The sequence below is a fragment of the Sparus aurata genome, chromosome 21 (genome assembly GCF_900880675.1).
Source record: "Sparus aurata chromosome 21, fSpaAur1.1, whole genome shotgun sequence".
Lineage (NCBI taxonomy): Eukaryota > Metazoa > Chordata > Actinopteri > Spariformes > Sparidae > Sparus > Sparus aurata.
This window is the reverse complement of record NC_044207.1, coordinates 19188886-19214283: the sequence shown is the minus strand read 5'-3', so window position 1 is coordinate 19214283 and position 25398 is coordinate 19188886. Positions and strand designations below refer to the sequence as shown.

The 25398-nt window shown below is 41.7% G+C and overlaps 1 protein-coding gene across 1 annotated transcript in view; it reads left to right on the top strand.

The window, feature by feature from the left end:
• Positions 1–220: 220 nt before the first annotated feature.
• Positions 221–25398, top strand: part of b4galt2 (UDP-Gal:betaGlcNAc beta 1,4- galactosyltransferase, polypeptide 2) — a 178262-nt gene continuing 153084 nt past the window's right edge. The window contains exons 1-2 of the mRNA XM_030402127.1: positions 221–758; positions 23117–24149. Coding sequence (XP_030257987.1) covers positions 23738–24149 — 412 coding nt within the window. The 5' untranslated portion in view covers positions 221–758; positions 23117–23737. The remainder of the gene's footprint in view (positions 759–23116; positions 24150–25398) is intronic.

The following is a 25398-nucleotide window of genomic DNA, read 5'->3' as shown; positions in this document are numbered from 1 at the left end:
AATATGAAAAGAGACCACTGAAGTTAAACACAACTACAATGTGGAGGTATCATATTTTCTGTTTCTGCTTTAACATTTGTATCTTTTCTTTCAGCCTTGTGAAACATCTGCTATGAAGTCCAACGCGCATTGTCTTTTTTTAAATCACTATTATTTAAAAAAGTGACCTCCTTGTGTGTTCGTGCGTAGAAGCCTGTTATGAAATGATCAGACGGAGGAGCGAGATTAGCAGGAGAATATTAATTCAAAAAAAAGAAGAAATCGCGTTTTTCAGGACCGCCCGGGCTTCCGTAGGCAGCAGGAGCGAAGGGGACCTGCTCGCTGCCTCAGCCTCAGAGCATCCTTTTTTTTTCTCCCTTCGCCTTCTCTTATCATCCCCAACCAAAACACAGCGGGATGACGGAAAACCATGAGGAGAGCGTCTCTCTGCTCGTCGGCTTGCGGTAGAACACATCGCCACTGGGTTGCGTTTAGCCGCTCGGGCTAGCGCGATGCTACACAACATGAAGCTGTTCGTCTCCTGATGGATGAGGAGCTACACAATAACAGCCTGCCTGTCTGTGGGAGCGAAAAGGAAAGATAGTTACAGCTGGGCTCAGCCTCTTCGCTTTCACTGTGCGATTTTACAACATTCCCTTTTTTTTTTGGCCCACAGAAAGCTTTATTGACAGATTTCTTTTATTATTGTAACATCTGCCTCGGTTGAATTGAACCAGCGGTGCTCCAACAAAGAAGATGCGATGAGTGACAACGTCAAGGTAGGATCTCTCTCCCTCTCTCTCCCCATCTCTGTCTGTCTCTTTCTTTTCGCTTCCTGGGACGCATTGTTTCATTCAGAATCGCATGCACGCTTCTCCCTTCTTTGTTTCCATCCATCCAACACCAGCCTCCCTTTGCGTTTTCTCCCCCTGCCATCATGCAACCTCTCTGCTTTTAATTTTAAGATCTTGGAATATTGCGTGTGGGGGGAAAAAATGGTCGCAAGCGCGACCTTTTTTTTTTGTTATCATGCACATTTCCACAAACTAGCATCCTCCTCCTCCTCCTCCTCCTCTCACCCGCCATACTAGGCTCCGCTCAGCCTCCCCTTGCACTGATCTCATACGGTGCATGGACCATCCCAGCATTACATACAACTGTGCAGGGAGAGAGGAGGACTCGCATGCATGCAAGCTTTTAGAAACACACTTTCTTTTTTCCAACCTCAGCTGTTTGAAATTGCATGCACTTATTTTCTCTATTGCAAAAAAATAAAAAAAGGATTGAGCTCCATCCTCTCATCTGCCAGCAGCCTCACACAGGGGAAACAAGGGAGAAAAAGGAAGAAGAAGAGGAGGCGGAGGAGAGGGGGGGGGGGAATTTTCATCACGATGCTTAACCTAACTAGGCGGTTTACACAGAAGCTCTGTACCTAGACCGTAATCCAATCTGACACCCTTCTCATTTATGACACAGTGGCTCTTTAGGGCTCTCACTGCTGTAGAGGCTGTATGAGCAAGTGGACTGGAACTGCCTCGCCTTGTGCTGCGACTAAGTTGCAGCCCTCGGTGTAGTGAGTTTCGCCATGTGTATGTTTCCCTGTCGATGCCGTGCCACGTAAAGTGACTCATGTTGTCACCTCGAGGTCATGTTCACAAGCCATCTAGCGAGTTTTGAGTGGTATAATTTAGTGTGAGTGCAAAGTCTGCACTCGTGTTTGGGATTGAAGAGTGAGGTCGGGTTCTTGCAGGGGTATGGAGACAGCACAGCAGTTGCCGTCATTGTTTATTCATCTGCTGATCATTTTCTGATCAAGTGATTTTCATAAAGGGGTCGTAAAATGTTCAGAAGAGTCCATCACAGTTTCCTTCAGGTCCAAAAGCCCAACAGATACTCAATTTTTTGGAGCTGACACCTGCAGTGTATGAGACAGTGACAAAGTCTGATATTTTTTATCAGGGCAGCACGATGTTAGAACCAAACTGACATTACAGTGTTTTGTTTTTTCTGCAATTTATGTTGCACTATAGAAGAAAAGACAGGAAATATAACTTGAATAGTTAGTTTTAGAAAGCACCAGTTTGGAACTTTTGCTCTTGTAGGACGACATGTTTGAGCTAACGTGACTATTGCACACATCGTAAGGGCGATGCTGTAATGATATATTGCAGACCTAGTCAATATATCAGCATCATAAACAAAAAAAGAAAAAGGAGTTTTCATATCTGACACCTTATATGTCGATATGATATATCCGTGGTACTCTGATATCGATCGATCAGTATTTCGGTCAGATTCTGCTTGTTCTGTCTGACCAACAGTCCAAAATCTTAAAGGTGCACTATGTAGATTATGTAGAAAGATATTTTTTAATGCCTAAACAAACTAAACTCACAAACTCTCTTTGTTTTGAGTAAACTGAATGAACAAACTGACCCTGAAGGACAACACGATTTCATACTGTTTTATTTAGTTTATATGTGGTGGACCCTGCCACCTTTTATAGCTTCAAACGGTGTTCTGGGACCTTATTTTCCTCTGAGAACAGCTTGTTTATTCAGTATTCAGAGTTTGCATTATTTACATAATGCCCCTTTAAGTTATTCTTGACCATTATCAAGTAAGACAAAAAGAAGAGGAAAAAGCGCCTGAGAAATTCTACTTCTGCTGCTTTTGACTGTGTCAGATGGTCGACACGGCTGACGTGTAGGAAAAGCACAGGTGGAATGATAAAATGAATAATGGCCGACTTCCATTTAGCTGCTTCACTGGCGTGTCGTACTGGGAACACCTGTGCTTTTCTTACTATTACAAGACCAAGTGTCTGCTGTGACGCGAGGTCCATTGGGTGGATTTTATTGACTGTGTGATGCAGTTGAAAGCTCCAACAAGTAGATGTTGAGTGGGCATAGTTTCAGCGTCAGTACTAAAGTTCACTCATGTGGATGTGTGATATCTCAGAAGCATCTTGAGACCATCTGCTGTGGAAACCTGTGCGATCAGCCGACTTGACTCGAGGCTGATCAGATAGCAGGGAGATGGTTAAGACATGTGGCAGTTTCATCGCAGGTGGCAGGGAGGTCTTTTATCATTTTAATTTCAATCTTTACCTCTGTGTTTGTCCGTGGTGAAGTATCGCAGACATATATGCGTGTAACTGCTTTCTGTTTTGTCCCCTGGAGCGCCGCCTTTTTGTCCCGACTTTGTTTTTGAGATATAAAGACACAGGTGGCAGGGTGTTCTCTGGCGTTAATCAGGCTGTCCTGGAAGCCGAGGGTCACAGCTTAAGTCGGCGTTGCACAAGATGTTTGTTAACGGATAAGTTAATCCAAAAATTTAAATTCAGTCATTGTGCCATTGTCCCAAATGCTAAATGGCTGAAAGTATTTAAAGTTGGGTAATCTTTGTTGTCCACAAAACATTTCCAGAGCTTCACAACAAAATAGTGTTGCGGCATTCTCCTAAACAACTGAAGCAACCAGAGAATAAAGGCTTATTACAGGTTTTTTTTATGTTAGAAAACATAAAAATTAGGGGTGAACTGTCCTTAAGTTTTGGTACGCTGCCAGTAAAATGTATAAAATACACCAGAAACTTTTGCATTACAAACTGACACACATACAGGTTTTAGGGAGCTCAAGTGTCAGCCAAAGTATGACTTTCTTTTTTATGAATTCAGATGAGGACAAAATACTGTACGTGGTTCAGATTTAGTTCAGATTTCATGCACTTTAAAATGAGTGGGAAATATCAGGTGAGTGCTAAATACCATTTGTAATTCGAGGGCTGTATGCTGCCATCCTATATTATACTTAATATTTATGTGATTATTAAACAGCAATTTGATGAAAGTCCGCTCAGATGGCTTGACGCATACCATGTTAAGCTACACTCTTCAATCTTAATGGGTCACACTGTTTAGCATGCCATAGTTAAACTGCTGTGCTAACAGCTAACACTTACACCTGTGTGTAAGAACTATGTAGCAACTAAATTATCAAAGTAATGACTAGCTTGAGGGATGTGGCCTGTTTGCATTTAGTGAAACTACTTTTCTACTATTGGTAATTTTGAACAAACCGTATCAAGAGTAGAAATGTTTGTCTGTTTCTAAGTAAAGGCTTGTCCAAATGGTATTTATAAAAAAAAATAAATAGATAAATAAATAAATCCTCTGTGCTGCTCTGACTGAGGGTTGATATATATTTTTCTGATAAAAAGAAATAACTCTGGACTCCCTGTAGAAATACTTTTTCCAGCCTCCTGTCGCCGGCTGAACCCTGGAATGTTCTGTCATCGTTGCGAGTGTTTGGATCAGCTTTGTGTAAATACTATGATTAGGTCCCCCGCGGTCATTCTTCCTCCATTCAGTGCAGCTGTACATGAGTTTGCATCCGTCTTTCATGAAGTGGTGAAAGGCAAACAGCATGATTCACATTGGTTTTCCTCTGGTTCAGTCCTTCTCCTCACCTTGTCTAGTCCTGACGGTACAGACTCTTCTTATCTCTCTTTGGTGTTGGGATCTGTTGCCATGGCAACTGTGCGTGTTAGTGTGTGTGCGCCTTTTGTCGTCAACACTTGTTTACTTTTTTCTTTTCTTCGGAAGGTCGAAATACAAGCTTTTTGTCAGTGCTGTGGTATTCTGTCCTATTAAATGTGATGTTATTGAATTAGGACCTTTGGTATTTCGGCAAGCAGCTCACGAAAATTGAGGTGCGTCTGACAGAGTGCTCCGCGGCTGTTATTTCAATGTGTTGGATACATACTGAAGCATTTTAAGTGACTAAGTGAAGTCTCAGAAAAACTAAATCTGTTCAACCTGGTTCAAATCTTTATATATGCGTTCTTTTACATCATATAAACCAACCACACACCTATCAGTGCACTGGAGGTCAGATTGGAGACTTAGCCGCTCAAGTAAAACATTGGGGAGTTTTCTAAGTTAACCCCTCTTCCTACTTTTCAGAAAACACATATTTTATACTGTGATATCTAGATGTTTCTGTACCGGAAATGTAATAAATCATTGGTTCCTTATCCATGTCACACTTTCAGTGTGAGCAGTGAAGACAGAAACAAGCAATATATTAATTTTGTAAATAATCAACCGTATTTTGATGGCTGGTGTCTATGAGTAATAGGAACTGAAACTGTTGTGCCGATTGGTGGAGATATACGCACTACTGACGGCAATTCTAGGTCCGTCTTGTTCATTTTAAAGTGACGAGATATAATGTGTTAAATTGTCACTTTAAGGGTAGCTGGTAAGCTGATTTTTCTGTCTATGGGCAGAACCAGAGCAGTTGTTTCCCCTTGTGCTGTGTCTAAGCTTTGTATTTAACAGACAGACAGGAGTAGTGATCTTGTCATCCATCTCTTGGAGTCATTATAGATACTTGCCAAAGACAACCCCTTCCAAAAAGAACAAGATGTAAAGCCTACACAACAGCCTATGATCAGGCAAGGATCAAATGTTAGAGGAAATATGTTGTTCTGATTTTCAGGTTCATCATTTTATTTTGGATTACTATTAAAGGTTTACAGGCTTTAGTGCTCAAAACACAGCTCAGTTTTCTCACACTGTCCATCGCTGTATCCCCTCTCTGTCTGAAACACTCTGTTGGAGCAGCCCCCCCCCCCCCCCCCCCACAGTCTGCTCCGATTGGTCAGCTCAGACGCGACTTAGTCAGCACCGCTCCCAATGACAGAGCAGCTGTGCTAAATCAGTTCTTATGTGCCTAACGGGCCGCCAGGCATAAACTATGCATTTGTACGACTCTGTAACGTAGTGTGATGCCATGAAGTGGGACTGCTGACGTGGCGTTTCAGCAGGAGTGTTTTCTGTGGGAGAGAGGAGCTTCTTTCGGTGGAGACTTTTAACTTTTTAACTTTTTAAAGCTATTAAAAATGCACAAGAACCTGTATAAACCACAGAAGAAAAGGAAATACATGAAAAAGCATAATAGGATACCAGGTGCCCACTGGTTAGTTACAAGTGATTTCCTACTGCTTAGTTAAAATCCTTAATAATTATAATAATAATAATGATAATAATAATAATTCCCCCATTCTACTTTTCTAGTAAACACGACAAAAGATAGTCAGATACATGTTGTATTCTTTCTCACACAATCCAGCTATTCACTGAATAGCTTTTGAAAAAAAAGAATCACATAGAAGGGCACAGGTTGATTAACCTGGCAGCCACTGAAAGCATAATTGGACAGTAGTGGCCTTATGCCTAATGTCCCACTGATGTATTAAGCGAAAAAAAAGTATATGTATATATATATATATATAAAGAAAAAAATAACCTCACCAAATCCTCATCTCGCTCCCTCTACCCACAATCCCTCTCCCAGTGAAGCCTTCCTTACGCTGAAGCACTTCATTTATTTCTTTGCTCCGCTGCCAAATGAGCAGCTGGATCAGAGAGGGAGAGAGGGGAGGGAGACATAGAGGAAGAGGAGTGAGAGAGACAGAGAGAGAGAGAGAGAGAAAGAGAGAGAGAGAAAGAGAGGGAGATGCTGATGTTCCCACTGTAGTCTATGGATCAATGTAGCCACAGACGGGACTTTGTTGTATTTGCATGAGGCGAGAGCAGCCTGCGTGCTGAGAAACAGCAGACGTAGCAGCAGCAAAAAATTCCTCGAATGGCTTTCAGCATTCGACTTATCGTGATGATACTTTCACAGTGTCTGGGACCACCTTCAAATACTTTTACCCATGCCGCAATGTCTCATTGAATTCATCTGTTTTTTTTTTAAATCTTTTTTTGTCAGTCCTGTCTGGCAAAACAAATTTGCGACGAGAAAGGGAGTGGAACCTGTAAAGAGAAAGCAGGGCACTTGTTCTCGGATGGGAGAGAGAAAAAAAGAGGAGCAGGGAGGCAATGTGATATCAGACTTTTAAAGAGTCCAACCTCCTTCAGATCAGAGACAGCTGAGAGGCAATTTAATATCCGCATGGACAGAGCTGAGAAAGGAGGGTTGAACACAGAGAACACTGGAGTTTTGTTCTGATTAGGTCTGCTTTTACTCTCTTTTCATAGTTGCTCTTTTCTGCTCCGCTCAGTTCTGTTTTTAGCTTGATGTCTTTGTGGCGGCAGTAAAAAGTCCAGAGGCTTCGCAAGGTATAATTTGTCTGTCACAATAATCAGACAACAGCACAGACCGACCCCTCGTTCACTATTTCTTACATAACGAATAATGGAATACTTGACTCCATGTGAGCCACAAATTAAGATTTCAGATTCTCATGAATCATTGTCAGCTTCACTGACAGCAGCGGTGTCGCATAACAGTCATTTTGTGAAGCATATAGGAAATGATATGATGGGTAATAAATAGAGAGGGCTTTCAGACAGGCACAGTGAGATATATTGTTACCGGCTGTTGATGTAATAGAATTTTGAGCCATAATAGCAGCACTAGTTGATCAAGGGATGGCAGTATGTTTGGTACACCTCTTTGGTCCAGAGTGAATACTCAGAAGGGTTTATCCTCTGGGGATAAAAAGTCACCTGCAGGCTTCGATGACTCCCTGACTTTTCCTCGAGCGCCATCACAGAGTTCACATTTGTGGTTTTGTTTTTCCCCTCAGGATGTTTTGTAATAAGTCTGGTGACCCCTGGTTAGTTTTTATCTAGCCCATTGCTTTAGCTTGGGATGTTGCATATATATTGGGCCGATAAATGAATGACCTGAGTGTGGGAGATTTATTAATTTAAAATTTAGTCTATAATACAAAGTCAGACTGCTTGTATTAAAGATGCAATATCTAAGAATTTTAGTTGAAAACAAAAATTTACAACACAATGTGAAGAAATATAATTTTTTTTTCAAGTCTGCAGTGTTGCAGAGATATCTACAGAAGTTAGCATGCTAACAAGCTAGCCCTGGCACCATTCTGGTGCAAAGTTCCTGCCCTAGCCGCGTAAACACCTACACTCCTCTGGTGCCCCGAGCTCCCAGTCTGGACCACCAGATTCACAGCTAACCGTAGTGCCTGAGCTAACTGGCTAACAGCAGCTACCGTTAGCCGCTGGTAGTTGAAACTCTGGTGTATGGGGTATGACTTCAACAGCTGGCCACTTCTTACATATTCCACCTTTAACTTAAAAAACGCAGCTCACTGTTGTCGCGCTGAGGACCCTTGTGTAGCGTAGACAAGAGAGGCAAACATGTCGTAACCGGTGTGGATTACTTGTTTGACAAGGGGTTCAGAGAGGAGGGGAAAAGTCTAGGAGTTTTAACAAGTCTTATTAGAGCTATGGAATATTATCTGTCATCATCATCCATCTTTGATCGCTACATCTTACTTTCTTGCTCTTAGGCGTGCATAAACTACACGTCTGGGTACTTCCTCTTAAAATTCAAAAATGGAAAATGATCTGTTATCTTACTGCTATCAGCCATGAGAAGCAGGTAATTATCAGTTATCGGTATTAGCTAAAAAATCCGTCCCATGCATCCCTACTTTTGTTGATGACCACATATTGTATCAGACTCAGCTGCCCTTTGTGCTAAGTGCTATTTAGCATATGTAAGCACGTCAACACACCAAGCTAAGACGATGAACTTAGTTAACTTTATACCTGCTTAGCATGCTGATGTTAGCTCAAAGTATAGCCAGACAGCAGCTGAAATGACAGGACCATGACTGTAAACTAAAAAAAGCAGGTAAAGATACCCTTTGTATATTTGAAAAATATTTTATCTACGTGGCTTACAACCAGTTACAGTCCACAATGTTCTTCAGATTTCCATGCCTGACAGACAGCAATCTGTTTTATTTTGTAGTTTGGCCGAAGTCATGATGTCAATTAGCCACAGACGATTAAATTTGCCATCTTCAGTTAGTACTGCAGCTGGTGAAATCGACTACCGCCAGCTAAAAGATTCAAAGAGATCGCAGCGGACAGTGTGATCATTCCTCTCCTCTCCTCTCCTCTCCTCTCCTCTCCTCGCTGTGTATGAAAGCAGAGGATGTCAGTGGGGGAGGGCAGAGGTCAAACTCACTCTTATTTACCACTCCTCCCCTGGCTTCACCTCTCTTATTTTCCATTATTTATCTGCTCTTTACTCTTTTGCTCTCCCTCTCTGTCGTCAGCAAACTGTACTCTTGACCTGTGTTTCTCATTTGTATATAAAAATATCGGCCTCTGTATCGCTTTTGCGCACAGCACGAATGATGAGGAATTGTCAGTATGGATCTGGTTGAATGCAAACACAGCGTCGTCTCAATCCTGCCTCCAGGCAGAACAGGCAGGTGCATTCGGCGTGCACCTCTGGCGGGGATGCTGGTTATCGATCATGTAATCTTTACATTTGCCTTGAGTTAACTGACCCATCTCTAAAAGATTGTCACGGGAGAGGATTTAGGTTTACTCTGTGGCTTTACTAAAGTAGACAAACAAGCAGCAAGGGTTTTTTTTCTTTCATCTGACTGTCAGTTGTTTGCTTTTCCATCATTAGCAGAAATTGTGATCTAAGGTGGTGTTGCAGCCATGGACGTTCAATGAGACCTGGATAAAGTTAACAGCTAGTTCTTCCTCTGCAGTACAGAATGAAAGGGCAATCGTTCATTTAGTTGTTGTGTAATCGTTGGTTGACAATGGTTGCTCTAAGAAGAGTGAGGTCATTTTTGCTGATGGAGTCAAGAAAACAGTGACAGAAAAGTTGCCAAAAAAAGTCAACATTTGCGTTAATGAGATCGAAGCATCCGTTCTGTTTTTAAATCATAATTGCCATATTTCCTCATTAAACATGACATGGTTGACCGCAGCCTCCTTGTCAATTCAAATAAAGTAGATGTGATTGATTCATCAGTCAATACTGATACCACGCACAGTCTATCAAGACGGATCCACTAAAGTCAGGGCAGAGGCCTTATGTGACTGATATGAATATGGTCTGTAGATGCTTAAATACCACATATAATCCATAGAAAGGCTCTTTTAACCTACTGAGAAACATCAGTCCAGCCTTGTCGATATAATTTATTCCCTTGTTTGTTTGTTTCATCCCTCACTTGAGTGTCCATTGAATTATTTTTTTTTCTGTAAGGATGAGGGATGAACCCAGTAAACCGCTGAATCCAGTCGGTTAATGAACAGCGAAAGGTCAGTGTTGTGGTTGAGAGGAGTTGAGCAGTTGATTCATTCATGATGGGCCGTCATGTGTCTCCGCAACAGAGAGGCTGAAAGAAGCAGCCATGAAATGTTCCGAGACTCAGTGACTGGATGATGTATGATGGGTCCCGACTAACCTATTGGTCTTCTGATAGGTGACGGTGGGCTTTCACAGAGCACTCTGCGGCTCGTGTCACTGATGATGATTTGATAAGCAGAAAACAAGTTTGATTTTGACGGATTAAGTTGCTCGAAAGTAGCTGACGGATTGCAGATGCATCGCTCTCAGCTGCAAATGTGTTGAAAATGAATGTTTCGTTTATTTTTACTCACAACATTCCTGAGACAAATCAGCAGATTTGGACAAACTTTAATGGAAGCGTATTGAGTATTGTGGAGGAATGCACTGATTTATCGGCAAAGCATCGATGTTCATCTTGTCTGCCATCAGCCTGTCGGCAAATAAGATGACATTCACCGACGGCGTTGGCCGCTGTTTATCTGATGTGTCACATCAATTTTGCGCTGGCACATTCATGAGCTTCTGGCTCGTCCCTGCATAAGTGTGTACGACTGTGAGCAGGTAGTTGTATAACAGACTAAAGAGGCTTTTGATGTGAACGAAGGTTATATAAAAAAGGTTGTTTCTTAAATTTGAACGATCAAAGGGTGAATAAATCTAAAACAGTGCAGATTTCTTTGTTTCCTTGGTTAACCCGTTGGTTAGATTGTATTGTCAAAATGATACGTGCTCATTTTGTGTCCAAACGTGATCCGTTAAAGGGTTTACTGGTAGGTCCCTTTAACAGAGAGAGCTCAGGAGGGCTCAGCTGTTGTATCTCCAGAGAGTTTGTCAGAGTCTTGCTGGACTTTCGCCAAACCAAGGTTGATGATCAAAGTGTCAGCCAGGCTGGATAACACTATAACTGTAACATCTGGATGATATGGTGGTGTATTCTCTTTCTTGGGTAGACCACATCAGGAATAAAAAGCAGCTTGTTGAGAGGCAAGAGGCAGATGAACGTTGTGGTCAACTGGCCGAAATGTGAAATTGGGAAGAAAAGGGGAATGGCCAAGGATTGCCCTTACATTTTCTTTATTAAGTACCTCCGCCAAGGACATTATTTTTTCACCTTGTCTGTTTTTTGAGGATGGATTTTGGTCCAGAATAGACCCGAACAACCTTTGGTGTGGATCAGGATAAAGAGATGGTTCCAGGAATTTCTTTCTTCCTTTCTTTAACATCATGAGTTTGATATTTTCATAAGAGTCTCAGGGAGTAAGGCACGAAAAAAATCAGGCGTAATTAGGCGGCTGCTTTCTAATTATGGCTGAAGTTATGGGCGGTTTAATGTTATGACTGATACAGGGCTAACGAGTTTGATATCGGATGAGAGTTGATTACTTTAAAGGGGATTGTTGGGCGTTGGTGGGGGTATGTGCTCTACTGAGTGCATTTTAGTTGATACCTAAAAAAAACAAAATTTCTTGACAATTGTTAAAAGGTGACCATTGGCCATTGGTGATCATTAAAATGTCTTGTTTACACTGATCAACACCGCTAAAATCTAAACCTGCAAATTATTCAGTATATTTTCAGATTGAAAAGAAAACCACCAAAAATATGTTGAGCCTGTGGATCTCTGGCTTTTGTACTTATTAAAGGACACATTTTTTCTGTTGATCGACACATTATACAACTCCTTGTTGGAGCTCTTCCTTAAAGGCAGAGAGAATGTGGGTAGATTTATGTGTCTGATACCTTTGAATTGTGGATGAGCTGTGGTCCTTTCCCCGAGATTAGATTGTATTATTTATTCCGGTTCCAGGCTGAAACAATGGCACAATATATGACAGTAGGTCATTTTTTCTTAACTCTTGCACAATGTGCTGTATTGTTAACATCATGCCCTGCTTCTTAGTGACGTGACCCAGATCCTTCATAATGACAGTGTGTAGTGCACTCTGTCTCCTCCGTCTCTCTGTTTCAATCCCTTCTCTCCCTTCCCCCCCATCTCTTCCTTCATTTTTATGATATCACTCATTCGTTCGTGCTTTCAGCCAGGGGGATCTAATCTTCAGCGCAGCCTCGGCTAGACTGTCGTTTTCTTTGAAAATTGATTTGTCCTGTTGAAAAATGTTTTTTTTGTAGACTTCAGATGGCCTGAAATACCCCCTGACTGAATTTTAAAATAGTAAATAAAGATGAATAAATCAAAAAGAGACACACTCCCTTTCAAGTGACCTCTTTATGTGTGAAGTGAATGTAGATGCAGCTTCTTTTTCCTCATACATTGGACACATACTGTTGAGGCTGGTGGTGCCAAGCCAAAGATAACTTCTGTTGGTCCCGCTGTGCACCGTCTTGTTTGTGGGAGATGAACTTGCCTACAGCAAGATGTGCCGGAGCCATGAGAAAGCTCTGAGGCGCCTTACTATCAAGTGTAGCATGGCTAATGCATTTTTGATAAGACCGGGAGGGCTGGGTTGTAGGTTAAAACGCAAGAGGCCCGAGGCTCAAGAGGCAGAGAGAGTGAAGGAGGGAGGAGAAGGAAGGAGAGAGAGATCGGGCTGTGATCTTCATGCAGCTAAAGATTTCACTTTTACACCCTGAGTCACTTTTTAGAACTTTCTTTTGCTTTTTTAGCTTCTTTGTTAGCGTCAACATATGAAGAAGTATTAAATTCACGTTGTTTATTCCTGAAATGACTACGATTTTGGCCTACCTGGGGTCAGCAGAAACAAGCGGTGAACTCATCAGAGGTCGACTGATCTTAAACAATTTGTGAGCGTTCTTTTGTCTTTCAGGAGCCTTGATTCTAGTCCAGAATCTGGATAATGTAACAGTGTGCATTCTCTACAGAAAGTCATTATATATATAGATATATATATATATATATATATATATATATATATATATATATATATATATATATATATATATATATATATGTATATATATATATATATATATATATATATATATATATATATATATATATATGTATATATATATATATATATATATATATATATATATATGTATATATGTATATATATATATATATATATATATATATATATATATATATATATATATTATGACTATTTTCAAAGGATCCGGACGATTGGTAACTGTCAGAGCCAAGTTCCACTGATAATCGATGTCCCATGAGTGCAGAGTAATCCGTCGACCTCTTAATTTAGCAGTTACAAACAATTTGCAAAAACGAGACAGAAATGTATTAAAGTAAAACTTGAATAGGCTGAGAGGTTCTCTGAAGTTTCATATTTACCAGAAAGACATAAGAGTTACAATTGCCATGAAAGCAAATAAGCATAGCGAGCTTAATGTTCAACTATTCCCTCCAGCTGCTGCAGTCTGATGAGTCAGATGATACGTCTCTGTCGTTCATATCATATCTAGCAACACGATCCACTGACTTTTAAAACCAGAGCTATAATTATCATCATATTATCTTAAATCTTAATTCTCTATTCATTTTTCTATTCTTCTTTTTATTTATCTTATCTATTCTGCTCCATCTTGATCTTTGTTTCTGTGTTATAAACAGCCTCTCCTCAACATAAATATATTGATTAGGCCGACTTTAAAATGACAAAAACAAGTGGTCAGAAGCAATTTTCCAAAGCTTTGAGACAGTCTGTTGTCTTCCACATCATTTGATTAAAAAACGAGTCTAAACAAAACAAGAGTTGCAGCCTCGAGGCCGTGCTGAGAACATCTGCTGTGGAAATGCACAACGCTTGAGACTCAGGCTGTAGAGGGGTGTGTGTGTGTGTGTGTGTGTGTGTGTGTGCGCGCGTGTGTTTTTGCGCGTGTGTTTTTGCGTATATGTGTGTGTGTGGCTCATTGCTGCTAGGAAGAGAGACGGCCGTTTGCTCCGTCGCATTAAACCTTATTATAAATGATCAATGACGATGTCGGTGAAAGTACAGTCTCATATTCTGAGTTTATATGAAGTGCTCGGCTCTCTGCTGCTGCCTGGAATGGATAGACATACAGTACGTGGAGCAGCGGGCCCCGGGCAATGCAACTGTACTACTTATATATTAAAACGGCCGATCTTCACTGCATCTTCTCTGCAGTTATAGATTGATGCCTTTGCTTTTCTTTGCACCCGGTTCACAGCTTTAACTCATCCTAACGCTCCGCCCGCCTTCCCTGTATCCCTCATAGATCTTCCGCCACGTGCTTCATCAGGGTGACCTGTGTTAAAGCCACGTGCGTCCTTGTGTGTTCTGCCCTGCTGAGGTGCCCTTGAGCAGGACAGTGACGGCTGAAGTGGTGCCACTCGGTACCGGAAACCAAGCTAAAACTTTAATTTCAGAAATGTATTTTGAATTACCTGAGCCTGTCACCGTGGCTTGAGGCTTGGTTTGCACAATACCCCCAACTGAAACAAGTTAAACCGTAAAAAGTTAAAAACGACAGATTCCAAACAACAGGGAGGTGAGATTACTGACCTCAAAGTGACTTATGAGTACTTAGTTATGTGTGTCCTATCTGTGGTGTAAAGAAAATATTTGTTATGTAGCATGATGTAAGGTTGAAGGTGTTCCTGCATGTTTAGGTGCAATTTTTGCAATTATTATTTATGATAATCGGGATAATATTGTGAATCACACATATGTTAAACAGGATAATCATGACATGAAATTCTAATATCGTTCCATGAGTACTCGTTGATAACAGTCCAAAAGTATGTCATAACTTCTGAAAGTTCTTTGTTTAGTTTTTTATTTTGAAAGTCTAAACAGACATTGCATGTGTTAACTGCTAACTTGACCACAGAGCCCCTCAGGTCCAGAACCAGTGCTAGAGGGTTAGGTTTAAAGCCTTAGGCCACTGTCCGAGCTGTTGTCTTGTGCGAGCTGGCTGTGAGAATGTGTTGACGCACTGATGCTCTCATGTATTTTAAGAAAATGAATTTAAAAGTAATATAAAAACCCATCGTCTCCAGACTAAAAGTACTGACACATTTTCCTTCTACCAGACTTATCTGATGCTTCTAGATTGTACTGCAGGCAGCAGAGCTACAGCGTGGCCAAAAGCAATAGACACTGTGGTGATTTTCTGTGTTGACTTCTTTCCCAGTTGCACTCTTATTAATAATACCCGTGTTGCAACAAAAACTTTAGACGACACAAACATGCACATCCCACACATCTTGTTGACATAATTGGTGTTTTAAAATGCTGACTTGTGATCCCTTTTGTGCTCACGTCTCCGTGGAAAATGGGAAGCATGGCTGCGTCTTTTAATACTTGACAAGTAGGGGTGCTCGGTTCGAAAGTGAGGTGAAGCGTTGCGGCACAGTGAAAGCAATCTGTTGAGGAGAACAGAGCACTGAAATACAGTGTGAGTGGATACAAGGGAGGATTTAGAAACCTTTTTTCATATGCACTTAAATATCCCTCAACCTTACTGTAATGTACTGAAACCGAGCTCTGCTGTAGACCGACTTGACTGAATGCATAACTTGCAGATAAAAGGTTAATGATTAAAACTCTCCAGGCTTGTTTTTGACCCTTTGGCCCTGAGTATACTGTAGCTGAAGCTGACCTCAACCCACAGAGGCTCCAGTGTGGTGGTTGACCAGTGGTTAACAGTGGGGGATGTAACAGCTCTGCTCTTATGGAGGACTGACACTGCCACATTAGAAAAGAAAAGGAACAAAAAAAGCCTCAATAAATAAGTAAAGGTGCCATTAAATGCACTGAAAATAAGATTGGAAATAATTGAAATCATTCATTAATTTATATATTTTTTAGTTGAAATATATTCAATTTATTAACTTGTTTATTTAGGAAGTATTTTTTCATTTCCATTTTTATTTTCGTATTTGTTTCTTTATTTACTCCCTTGCATGTCCACCTGAGTCCTTTGAATCTTTTTTAATTTTTTAAATTTTTTATCCCAAAAAAGAAAAGAAAAGAAAATACAGAAATAAATACGTTTGTGTAAATACATACAGGGAAATGCAAAGCAAGCAATACCAAAATACCAAAGTAAAAATGCAAATAGATAAATTTATTAAAAGACATTAATAAATAAGAACAAAAAAACAACAATTTAAAAAAATACATTTTTGGTGCAGTGAGAGGCATATTGATGTATTTTCTGAGCCATTTTTTATTTGTTTTTTAGTTTCAGCATTATAAGTCCTCCATATACAATGCAGTAAACTTTAACAAAATTAAGCGACAACAGACAGACATGATTGTTATATATGTCAACACTGATTTTTAACCCAAAGCTCCAATAAACCGGAGAGAGTTGTTTTTTAGGATAAAAATCCTTGATGAGACTGCATGATGGGCAATTTTGTTGCTCAGTATTTTGATGTAAGAGGTGATTTAAAAAAAATATTTTTAGTTGTACTTTAACATTATGAGTCCCCAGTTCTGCCACAGATCATAACCTCCTTCTCACATATGCTCAGCCCAGACTCGATGAATTATGTACCCTCACAAATTACCAGTCTGGCCGCCCCGTCTGGCAACCAATTAAAATTTTAAGATACAGATGTTGTCGACAATCTGCGAGCTTTAGCTGGCACTTCATCTGGACGTCCTTTTTGATGTATGTGTGTGTGTGTGTGTGTGTGTGTGTGTGTGTGTGTGTTAAATGAAAGTGAGGCATCCGTTGCGTTGAGGCGACAAGAGCTGAAACTATTGAACAAGTATAGTATCTTGAAGAGCTCATTTAAAGCCTGCAAATGTTCACCTGCATGCAGAAGTGTTTTCAGGGTGTCCTGTCAACTTGATGCCTCGATGCCACTGACTGCATGTCTGTGTGTGTGTCTGAACACCCACACGCTGTCACTGAATCGTGTACATATCTTACATCCCTCTAGTTACTTACATCGATGCCCTTGTGTGTCCTCTGTTGCTAAAACGACATCCGTTTCCACTTGGGTCAGGAGTTCCTGCACTGTACAGTATTTTTCGGGTCTGTGAGAGTCACATCTGTAATTGTATACATGAGCAACTCTCGCAAAGCCAGAAACCACAGTAGTACAACTAATCCCTGCAGTGTTATTAAAATGTAAATTTAAAGAGTTGCACCTTGAAGGATGAACCAGAATATCTCACAGTAAATAAATGTAACATTCAGAAGAGCATTTATTTTTTATTTTTAAAGGTCTAGTCTGTAGGATTTAGGAAGCACGATTGGCTGAAATAGGAAATAATATTCATCAACAGTGTGTGCAAGTTACTCATGAAGCGTAATAAGTTCATTTATACTTATCACTCCATTAAAAAGCAATAATATGTCCTTACTATGGTCCACTTCACTTCTCTCCACAACCTTGACCTGCTCTGACCTGCCATGCGCAGGCGTCATTGGAAGCTGACCTCGGACAAAAACACAAATCGCGTTCTGGCCATGAAAAAGTTTGGTGGCCGCTGATCTAGATTTCTGTTGGGTTTTTTTTACCATAAAAATAACACTTCCACACCTACCAAGTTGCTTGAATGCAGATCGTGACAGCACCAGCCTTTAGTCACATGTGGTTTGCGGTCTGTTAATCCCCGATAGCTCTAAAATACATCCCTCGACTGACTTTCTGAACACACTGTTTATTTTCTGGTGACGAATACAGTGCGGTGCAAAGAGAATGTTTTTTGGGAACGTACAATCCCTGTGCCTCCTGTCGCAGCTGTTGGCAAGAAACCTAGAAAAGGGTGTTAAAGAGTTTCTACTGACGGTGCATTTCAGGATATAAACTTATAAATAAGTGTCAAGCGAAAGAGGAAAACTAGTTTCTTGCACTTGCAGACGCGTCTGTCGAGGCACCTCCCCTCCAACTGCATGTTAGTGTCTTTGCAGGAGCGTTTATATGCTTGGGTGTGCCGTGTGAATTAGTGTGTGTACAGTATTTGAGAAAATGTTTCATAAGGGCGTCAGTCTATATTTAAATTGTGAGTTCAAAGAGTTCATCCGGCTTGTAGTTTGTCAAGAACTATGATGATCACAGCAAGAAAGTGGCATCAACATTAAAATAAATTCACCCTACCTTTGCGAAAGGGAACAGAAGTGACAGTCTGAAGGGTTTGATGTTTTTCTCTGTCAGTCTTTTTCCTCTCCCTCTGAGGTCAGCTTATCCCGCGTGTTTTAATATTCCATTAAAAGCTTTAGTTTGCGCAAGTCAACATCTGAAATTCTGGTTGAAGTGTTGCTTGAAACACTCAACTCTTTTATTTTGTACCCGGCTCGTACGTGAAAAAAAGTCTAGATGTTCTGTGGAGTTTGTGGAGGTTTGGAATTTGGGTCATCACATTCGACATGTAGTCAAGATGAATTCATTCCGATGTCAGAATCATCAGATAGCGAGTTGAGAGTTGCGAGTTACGGCAAAGGTTAGAGGTTGAACAAATGCCTCAACAAGTTTGACGAAAATGATGAATTTGAAGTCTAAAACTCAAAAGATATTCAAAGTGCAACGATAACAAAAATGATATGAGCAGAAAATCCTAATTTTGAGAAGTTCATCAGTGACCATCACGAACATTTTCAGCACAACACATTGTGTTGTACATGTGAGTTTGCACTAGCTGACCCCTGACTAGTTATGTCCAACTGTCATTTTTACTCTTCCGTTATTATATGGTTTAAATAAAGGGTCTTTAACATTTTCAGGCCAAGAACAGGGACCCCCTACTACATTCGTATGTATTCAGCCTATAGCGCCATGTTGGCAGCAATTATAGAAAAGCTAATGTTAAATGTTTTTCATGAATTAATCTTTGCTAATGTATGTTAGCATTGCACATTGTATGTTGGAGTCATGTTATTGTGTATTTTCAGGCACAATATTTGAATGAGTGGAACACACTTCCCTGGGTTTGTAGTTTGTCCCACTGCTGCTCCTCACGCGAGTTTGCCTGTGATAATTCCTTTTACTCAAAACCCAAGATGTAACATGTTCATCAGTGAGCTTTGGAGGTGCAGGTGGATTTGATGTTTTTTATATTTGGACAGAGCCAGTCCAACTCTTTCCCCCTGTTTCCAGAGATGTGATGGTGGCATCAATCTTCTCGTCTAACTCTCTGCAAGAAAACACAATAATTGTTTTTCCAAAATGTCAAACTGTTCCTTTAAGTGGTTTTTACTTTAAGTGCAGATTTAATTTAGATCAAAACACTACTAACACTGGTAATGAATGACATTTCAAAAGGTTGCCGCTCGCCCTGTAAGAGGTGTCGCCCACACCTCTTGATCCCGCTAGCTGACGCTGACGACTTCCTCTTTCAAAATTCCTCCCTTGCTGTGTTATAATTAATCCAGAAGCCTTTCAACAATGACTTTGCACGGTTGTTAACCTCTGTGACGGAGGCTGCACTTTTCTGCAGCTTTACATAAAGATTAGCAAGCCTCCTGTGCTCTCTTTGGTGGGAGAAACACCCAAATCCTTACACCGTCGCATTGAGACGTAGCTTCGGCTTAATTTTGATGCGGCTAGGAGGCGTGACGGTGTTTTGTTTATAATGTCTGTTTGATTTTCAGTCACCTGTCATCTTGTCCTCAGCACATCTGGACTCTCCCGTCTTCAGTCAGCTCATTAAGAAACAGCCTTGACAAACTTAATGGAAGTGGAAACGGGTAGTTGCAGTCCACCTCACATATTTTAATTTCTCCGTGGGTTCCTTTTTGGCAGACATGATGTGATCAGGGACTGTTACGAAATGTATTGCTGCTGTTAAAAAGGGAGTTGCAGGGATCCTTGAATAAACTGGTTACATAAAGGAGCTGTCTCGCTCTCTGTCACCGTGGCCATCTTCGTCGTTCCTGTTCCCTCCTCTTGATCTTTCTCCCCGACTCTCCTTGACTCACGCGCCTCAAAGACTTAACACGCGGACTCACTCCTGGCTTCTGTTGTTCCTCCCCAGGTGACATTTACATATTAAGTTGAAAGCGAAACACCGCTCGCCGTCGTGTATACAATCCCTTGGAGATGTCCCGCAGAGGGAGAGGAAAAATGAAGGGAGATGGGAGCAGGAGAGCGAGCAAAACAACAGAGATTTCCTTTGCACCGCTTTATTGCCTTTTGTTTTCGGTCCGCTGACCTTTTTCAAGACCAAAAAAAAAAAAAAAAAAAAAAAAAGTCCCAAGATAGAACTTGTTGTCTTGAGAAAAGTCAGTTGAGCTAAATATCAGCAAATAAAGAGACCGGGGTGCAGATAGATTCGACCCCTCGTGGGTTTTACTTTCAGACCCCATGTGAGGGAACAAAGCACGGACGTGTGTTGTATCTACATTGATCTCAGAAAAAAAGTCCCTGTGTAGCCGGTCATCTGGAGCAAAACAGGTTCTCAATCCTGTCCACAGATTTATTTCTTCTGTTTCTCTGCTGCTGATTTGTCGGGCTACACCATCTCATGGTTCAACACCTGTTGGTCACAGAGGACAACCTGCTTGCCCCTGAGCTCTGTAGTCGAAGTGGGAAAAACAGGCCAAGGCTCTTCTGTCCGTCTTACTGATTATCTGTCTGACTGCCTCCGCCACGTGTTTGAAAAATTCAGCCGATACATTACATGGCAGCCGGTTCAGTCGCCGAAGAGCAGTGCGCCTGGAAAATAAATCCTGACCTGCACAAGCATTTTGGTGAGACTGGAGTGGGGGTCCTTCAGTCAGCAAAAATTCATCTCATTAACTAGTAAGCTGCGCACACACACGTTCGCACGAGCAGATGCACACATGCACACACCCTTGAGGCTCAGTCTTGGCAGTCTTGACTTTGCTGCCCACAGACGAAAAAGTCAGAACGCAGCGAGAGGCAGTCAACTTTTCTGGACAGACAGCCGCCATCAGCTCAGTCAACCAACATATGTTTCAATTTGCTGCGCTTTGCCTCCACCTGTCTCAAGAGGCAACAGAGAAACTAAACCCACAGTAACCAGTCGAGCACGGATCTTAATTCATGCTGCATTTTTCCTGTATTGGGGTTTGACGTTAGTGGACTTCGGATCCGAAATGGATTCCTTCTTTGATACCACCTCTTAGATATGCTAACTTGTTTGGTTGAATACATGGAGCAGAAAATAGTTTTGATAAATCTTCATCAATTATTAAAAACAAGAGCACCGTGCCTGAGGGCCCAGACACACACTAGGCAGACATATAGAAGAAAAACAACAGAATAGCAGAATAACAACAAAGGGCTGCCCCTGTGTCTAGGTCAAAATCTGCATTTGAACACACCGCAAAGACTACAGCTCATTGCCAGTGAGCTTCTACGATCTGCCCTTGTGTGAGAGGAAATAACTCCCAGTAACACCAGTTAGCCAGAGTCTCTATGCGTCATTCCAAAAAAACCCAAAAACCCAAGGACTCTGGACTGTGGATTAAAGTAGCATTTTTCTGACCCCCTCTTACTGAAATAACCACTTGTCATTGAGAATGTGTTGCAAGCGGAGCTGTTGACGAGGCAGAGGAGAAAAATAACTGCACTGATTAGCTCAGCTAAACAGTCAATCAGGCCCACTTCTCTCACCGGTGGGCTTTCGCTGACCATTTTAGACGCTTAATTGGTCTTCAACAACGGTTGGCTTGTGCAAAAAGTGTCTTGTGAAATATTTAGGCCAACTAAACCAGGTTGGAGTATCAAAAATGAATGAAACATTAAGGCCCAATCCCAATACATCCCTTGCCCCTTACCACTGAGCCCTACCCCTCCGTTTTGTGTGTTGACATCTTGTGGTGGGGTGTCCTGATACTTGTCGGGGTAGTAGGGTAGAGCAAAATGTTCTGACTACATGGCCCTCCGGACTCTCTGTCATTTTAATGTTTTATGGTCCTTTTTCGTTATAACAAGCATAAAACAATTTCCACCGCGATAATACCCAGATTGCCACAGTAACGCGAGAGAAATCAAGACAGCATATTGGAAGTGTCTGGTCGCCAAACAACAACTGATGTCGTGTGAGGATCGTGAAGGAGTGTCCTGTTTTATGGGGGAGATTACAACCCCTACCTCTTAGAAAACTGTTCTTGGGGCAATGGTGCGCTTAAAAACGAGGGGTAGGGGTGAGAATTGGAAATGGGACTGAGCCTTAAAGACACGAAACTTGAGCAGTCTCAGGTCGCAGACAGTATAAGCTCATGACTCACCCTCTGATCCTCCACGAGAGTCTATATTTTAATATTTATAATATTTTGGGAAAATCTAAGATTTGAGGACTTTTCCCAGGGGATGTCTGTGGTGTTGAGCACGACTGGAGAAACTCTGAACTGCCACTAGATTTAAGATATCCGCTCATTTTCCAGTTGCCGGCCTTAGCATTTCAGCACTTACCGCTCCCTCTCATTCTTTCTCTCTGACTCCGTTGGTTTTTCATCAGAAAAGCCTGGTGTTGTTTTTATTGTCTCCTTCAACCTCATCCTCTTCTTTTCTCTCATTGATTGGAAAAGCCATAAACCTACAATAAGCATTGCCCGTGGGGAAAACTCTAAGTGGCCCCTCCGTCTCTCCTCTGCTTGCATGTTCGCTGCATTGTGTATTCCCACTTGCCTTCTCATTCCATCATAAATGCTTTTTAAACCACTTGACTGGAAAATTGACTTGGCGTGTCAATTCGGCCGAACAGCCACGGTCAAACCTTTTTGTTTGTTTTGCGTCTATAGATGCTTTTCTTCTTGATTCTGTTTATGTTAAATTCTCATGTTTGCTTCTCTTCCTACTGAGAGTGAACTAAATGTATTTCACCGCCATTCAGCCAGGCATATCGAATAAGAGCAAGGTCACTGAATAGTCTTAAATTGCCAGAGTAAGATCAATGATGCTTTGTTTGATTTTATCCAGCGAGTAATGCGGCGGGTCACTGTATTGAGTGAGAATTCACGGCTATGATTAAAAGCACTTCACCTGTGTTGGTTTAAGTAAGTGGTCAAAAACGATAGCGCACAGCCATCGTTAACGTTTAACATCTGGTGGAATCAGTGCAATTAAAACGCTTCTGTCTTTTATTTCCCTTCAGGTGCCAGAGACGTACCTGATGTCGAGGGATAATACCGGAAATAACCAACTAACAAACTCCGAGCTGATGCTGTAAGAAGAGGACATCTTGACTGAGGCATCAGCTGGCCATCTACCCTACACTCATGAATGTTTGTCGGCAGCTTCCACCACTGGGATCACGTGCTAATTGGAAGATCTAGGTGTTAGTCCTTGGACTTATTGGATCGGCGTTCAACAGTGGGACACCACATGGCCGCAGCAGCACCTTGACACTGGGATAATGACTCACATATGATCACATGTCTATCAGCAGTTTTATCTGAAATCAGGGCCTTATGTCTTAGATTACATCGACCTTATCATCAGTACTTTTTTGCTATATCTTAGGTCCATGAGATCAAGGTTCATTCATCCAGGGATTGAGGTTGATTAAAACATTTAGGGACTTTTGTCATGCAGGGAACTTGTGTGTGCACCAGAAACAAACTTGCAGCTCATTCTTTAGGTGTATCTGCCCCTCTATCCTCATCAATGACCCCATGACCTCTGCAGAAATCAGATAGTCCGCTGTCAGCTAACCACATGTCCTTATCATAGATCTAATAGCTGATATTGCTAACATGGCTGTCACGATGAGCGCATGCCTGTAGCGGCGTCCGCGTTGTCGTGGCTGGCCGTCGCAGGACGGTCATCTTCCTCGGCCATGACCCGGCTGATGTTGGGCCGGACTCTGGAGCGCATCTGTAAAGGCGTCCTGCTGCTCTGCCTGCTCCACTTCCTCATCATGATGATCCTGTACTTCGACGTCTACTCGCAGCGCTTCGACCTCTTCAGCCGTTTCAACAATGGGCGCAATGGATCCAGGAATAACGTCAGCGGAGCAGCAGGGAATGGACATCATTTTTACTACTACAATCTCTCCAGGCCCAACGCAACATTAGCCAGCTACGCGGCTACAGGCGAGCAGGTGGTGCCGAGTTCGCAGCCCGAGACCAATCAGACGCCGTCCCCCAAACCGCTGCCGCCGTGCCCTGAGAACCCGCCCGGCCTCGGTGAGTAATAATGTCTCACATTGTCTTTTCCTCTGTCACCACCATTTCCATTTTTGTTTTTGCAAGATGTGTTAAATGTCCACATCATTAAAACCAAGTTGTCAAAACACAAATGTTTTTTTTTTTAAAGCCAAACATTTAAAAGGGTTGCATCCACGAGCGTGACAAACCGAAAAAAAGACTCTGATCTGTATTCTCATGTTGTGTTTTTTGATGAGGTCTCCTCTCTGGTGCTTAGTTCAGTCTGTCCCTGCCATGTAACGAGCGTGAACGCCAGCTAGGGAGCAGTCTCCAGATATCAGGCTGGTGTCTTGTTGAGACAAAAATGGCCTGAGCAGATGTTAGAAGACTTCTCTGCCTGTAAAGTGAATATCAGTGCTGTACTTGAAGCACTTACATCTACAGCTGTGAGGGGTGTCGACATGTTTTTTCATGCTGTACGACAGCCTCGCAGGTGTTACAGGTCTTTTATTGCCCTTGATCAGCAGTCTTTCTCATGAAATCATAAAAAACATCATGTTTCAATCAAGGTTTTAGTGTTTTGGCGATATTTCCCAGCCCTGTGTTGACTTTGATAAATGTTTCCATTCAAACTGAATCCAAATGGAAATAAAGCGCAATTTCCCTTGTGTCTCACGCTTTGAATGCAACATGTTTGGGCTCTCAGGCCTTTTTAAACAGTTACCCTGCTTCTGTTCGGTGCCGTAAACTCCAGTTATAGCTCATTATATTTTATCAGTCACATAACACTTTTTAATCTGCATGAGTGATCTTGAAATGAGACTTTTATATTTCGATCACTTTCTCTCATGCCTAATCGCCACTTCCAATCACTTATTTGCTGGATTTGTTTGTCCAAGCTCCCTTTCTATTTGTTCTTATGGCCGTATGTACTGCCTTGTCCGATAAGGGAGGATTTGCACATCATCGATTAGCGTAATTAATCGGGGGGAACTGGGACCTGGATTGAAGCCTGGAAGCTGGAGGGTACGATTTTATATTCAGTAAACAAATGTGTCTCCAGTCTTATTCCAATTAGCGGGAGAGCGAGTGTTGCCATAATTTTGTTTTTCCGGGTCAGCCCGCAACATAAAATGGATTTAATGTCAACGATTTACACTGTGGTATTTCAACCGTACAGGCTCACAGCGGAAGCTATTAGCGGAGATTCATGCAGTCACACACGTAGGGCCTGCAGAAACACACACCTGAAACTGACGCACAGGTTGAAATTACCTAACTGATTAAA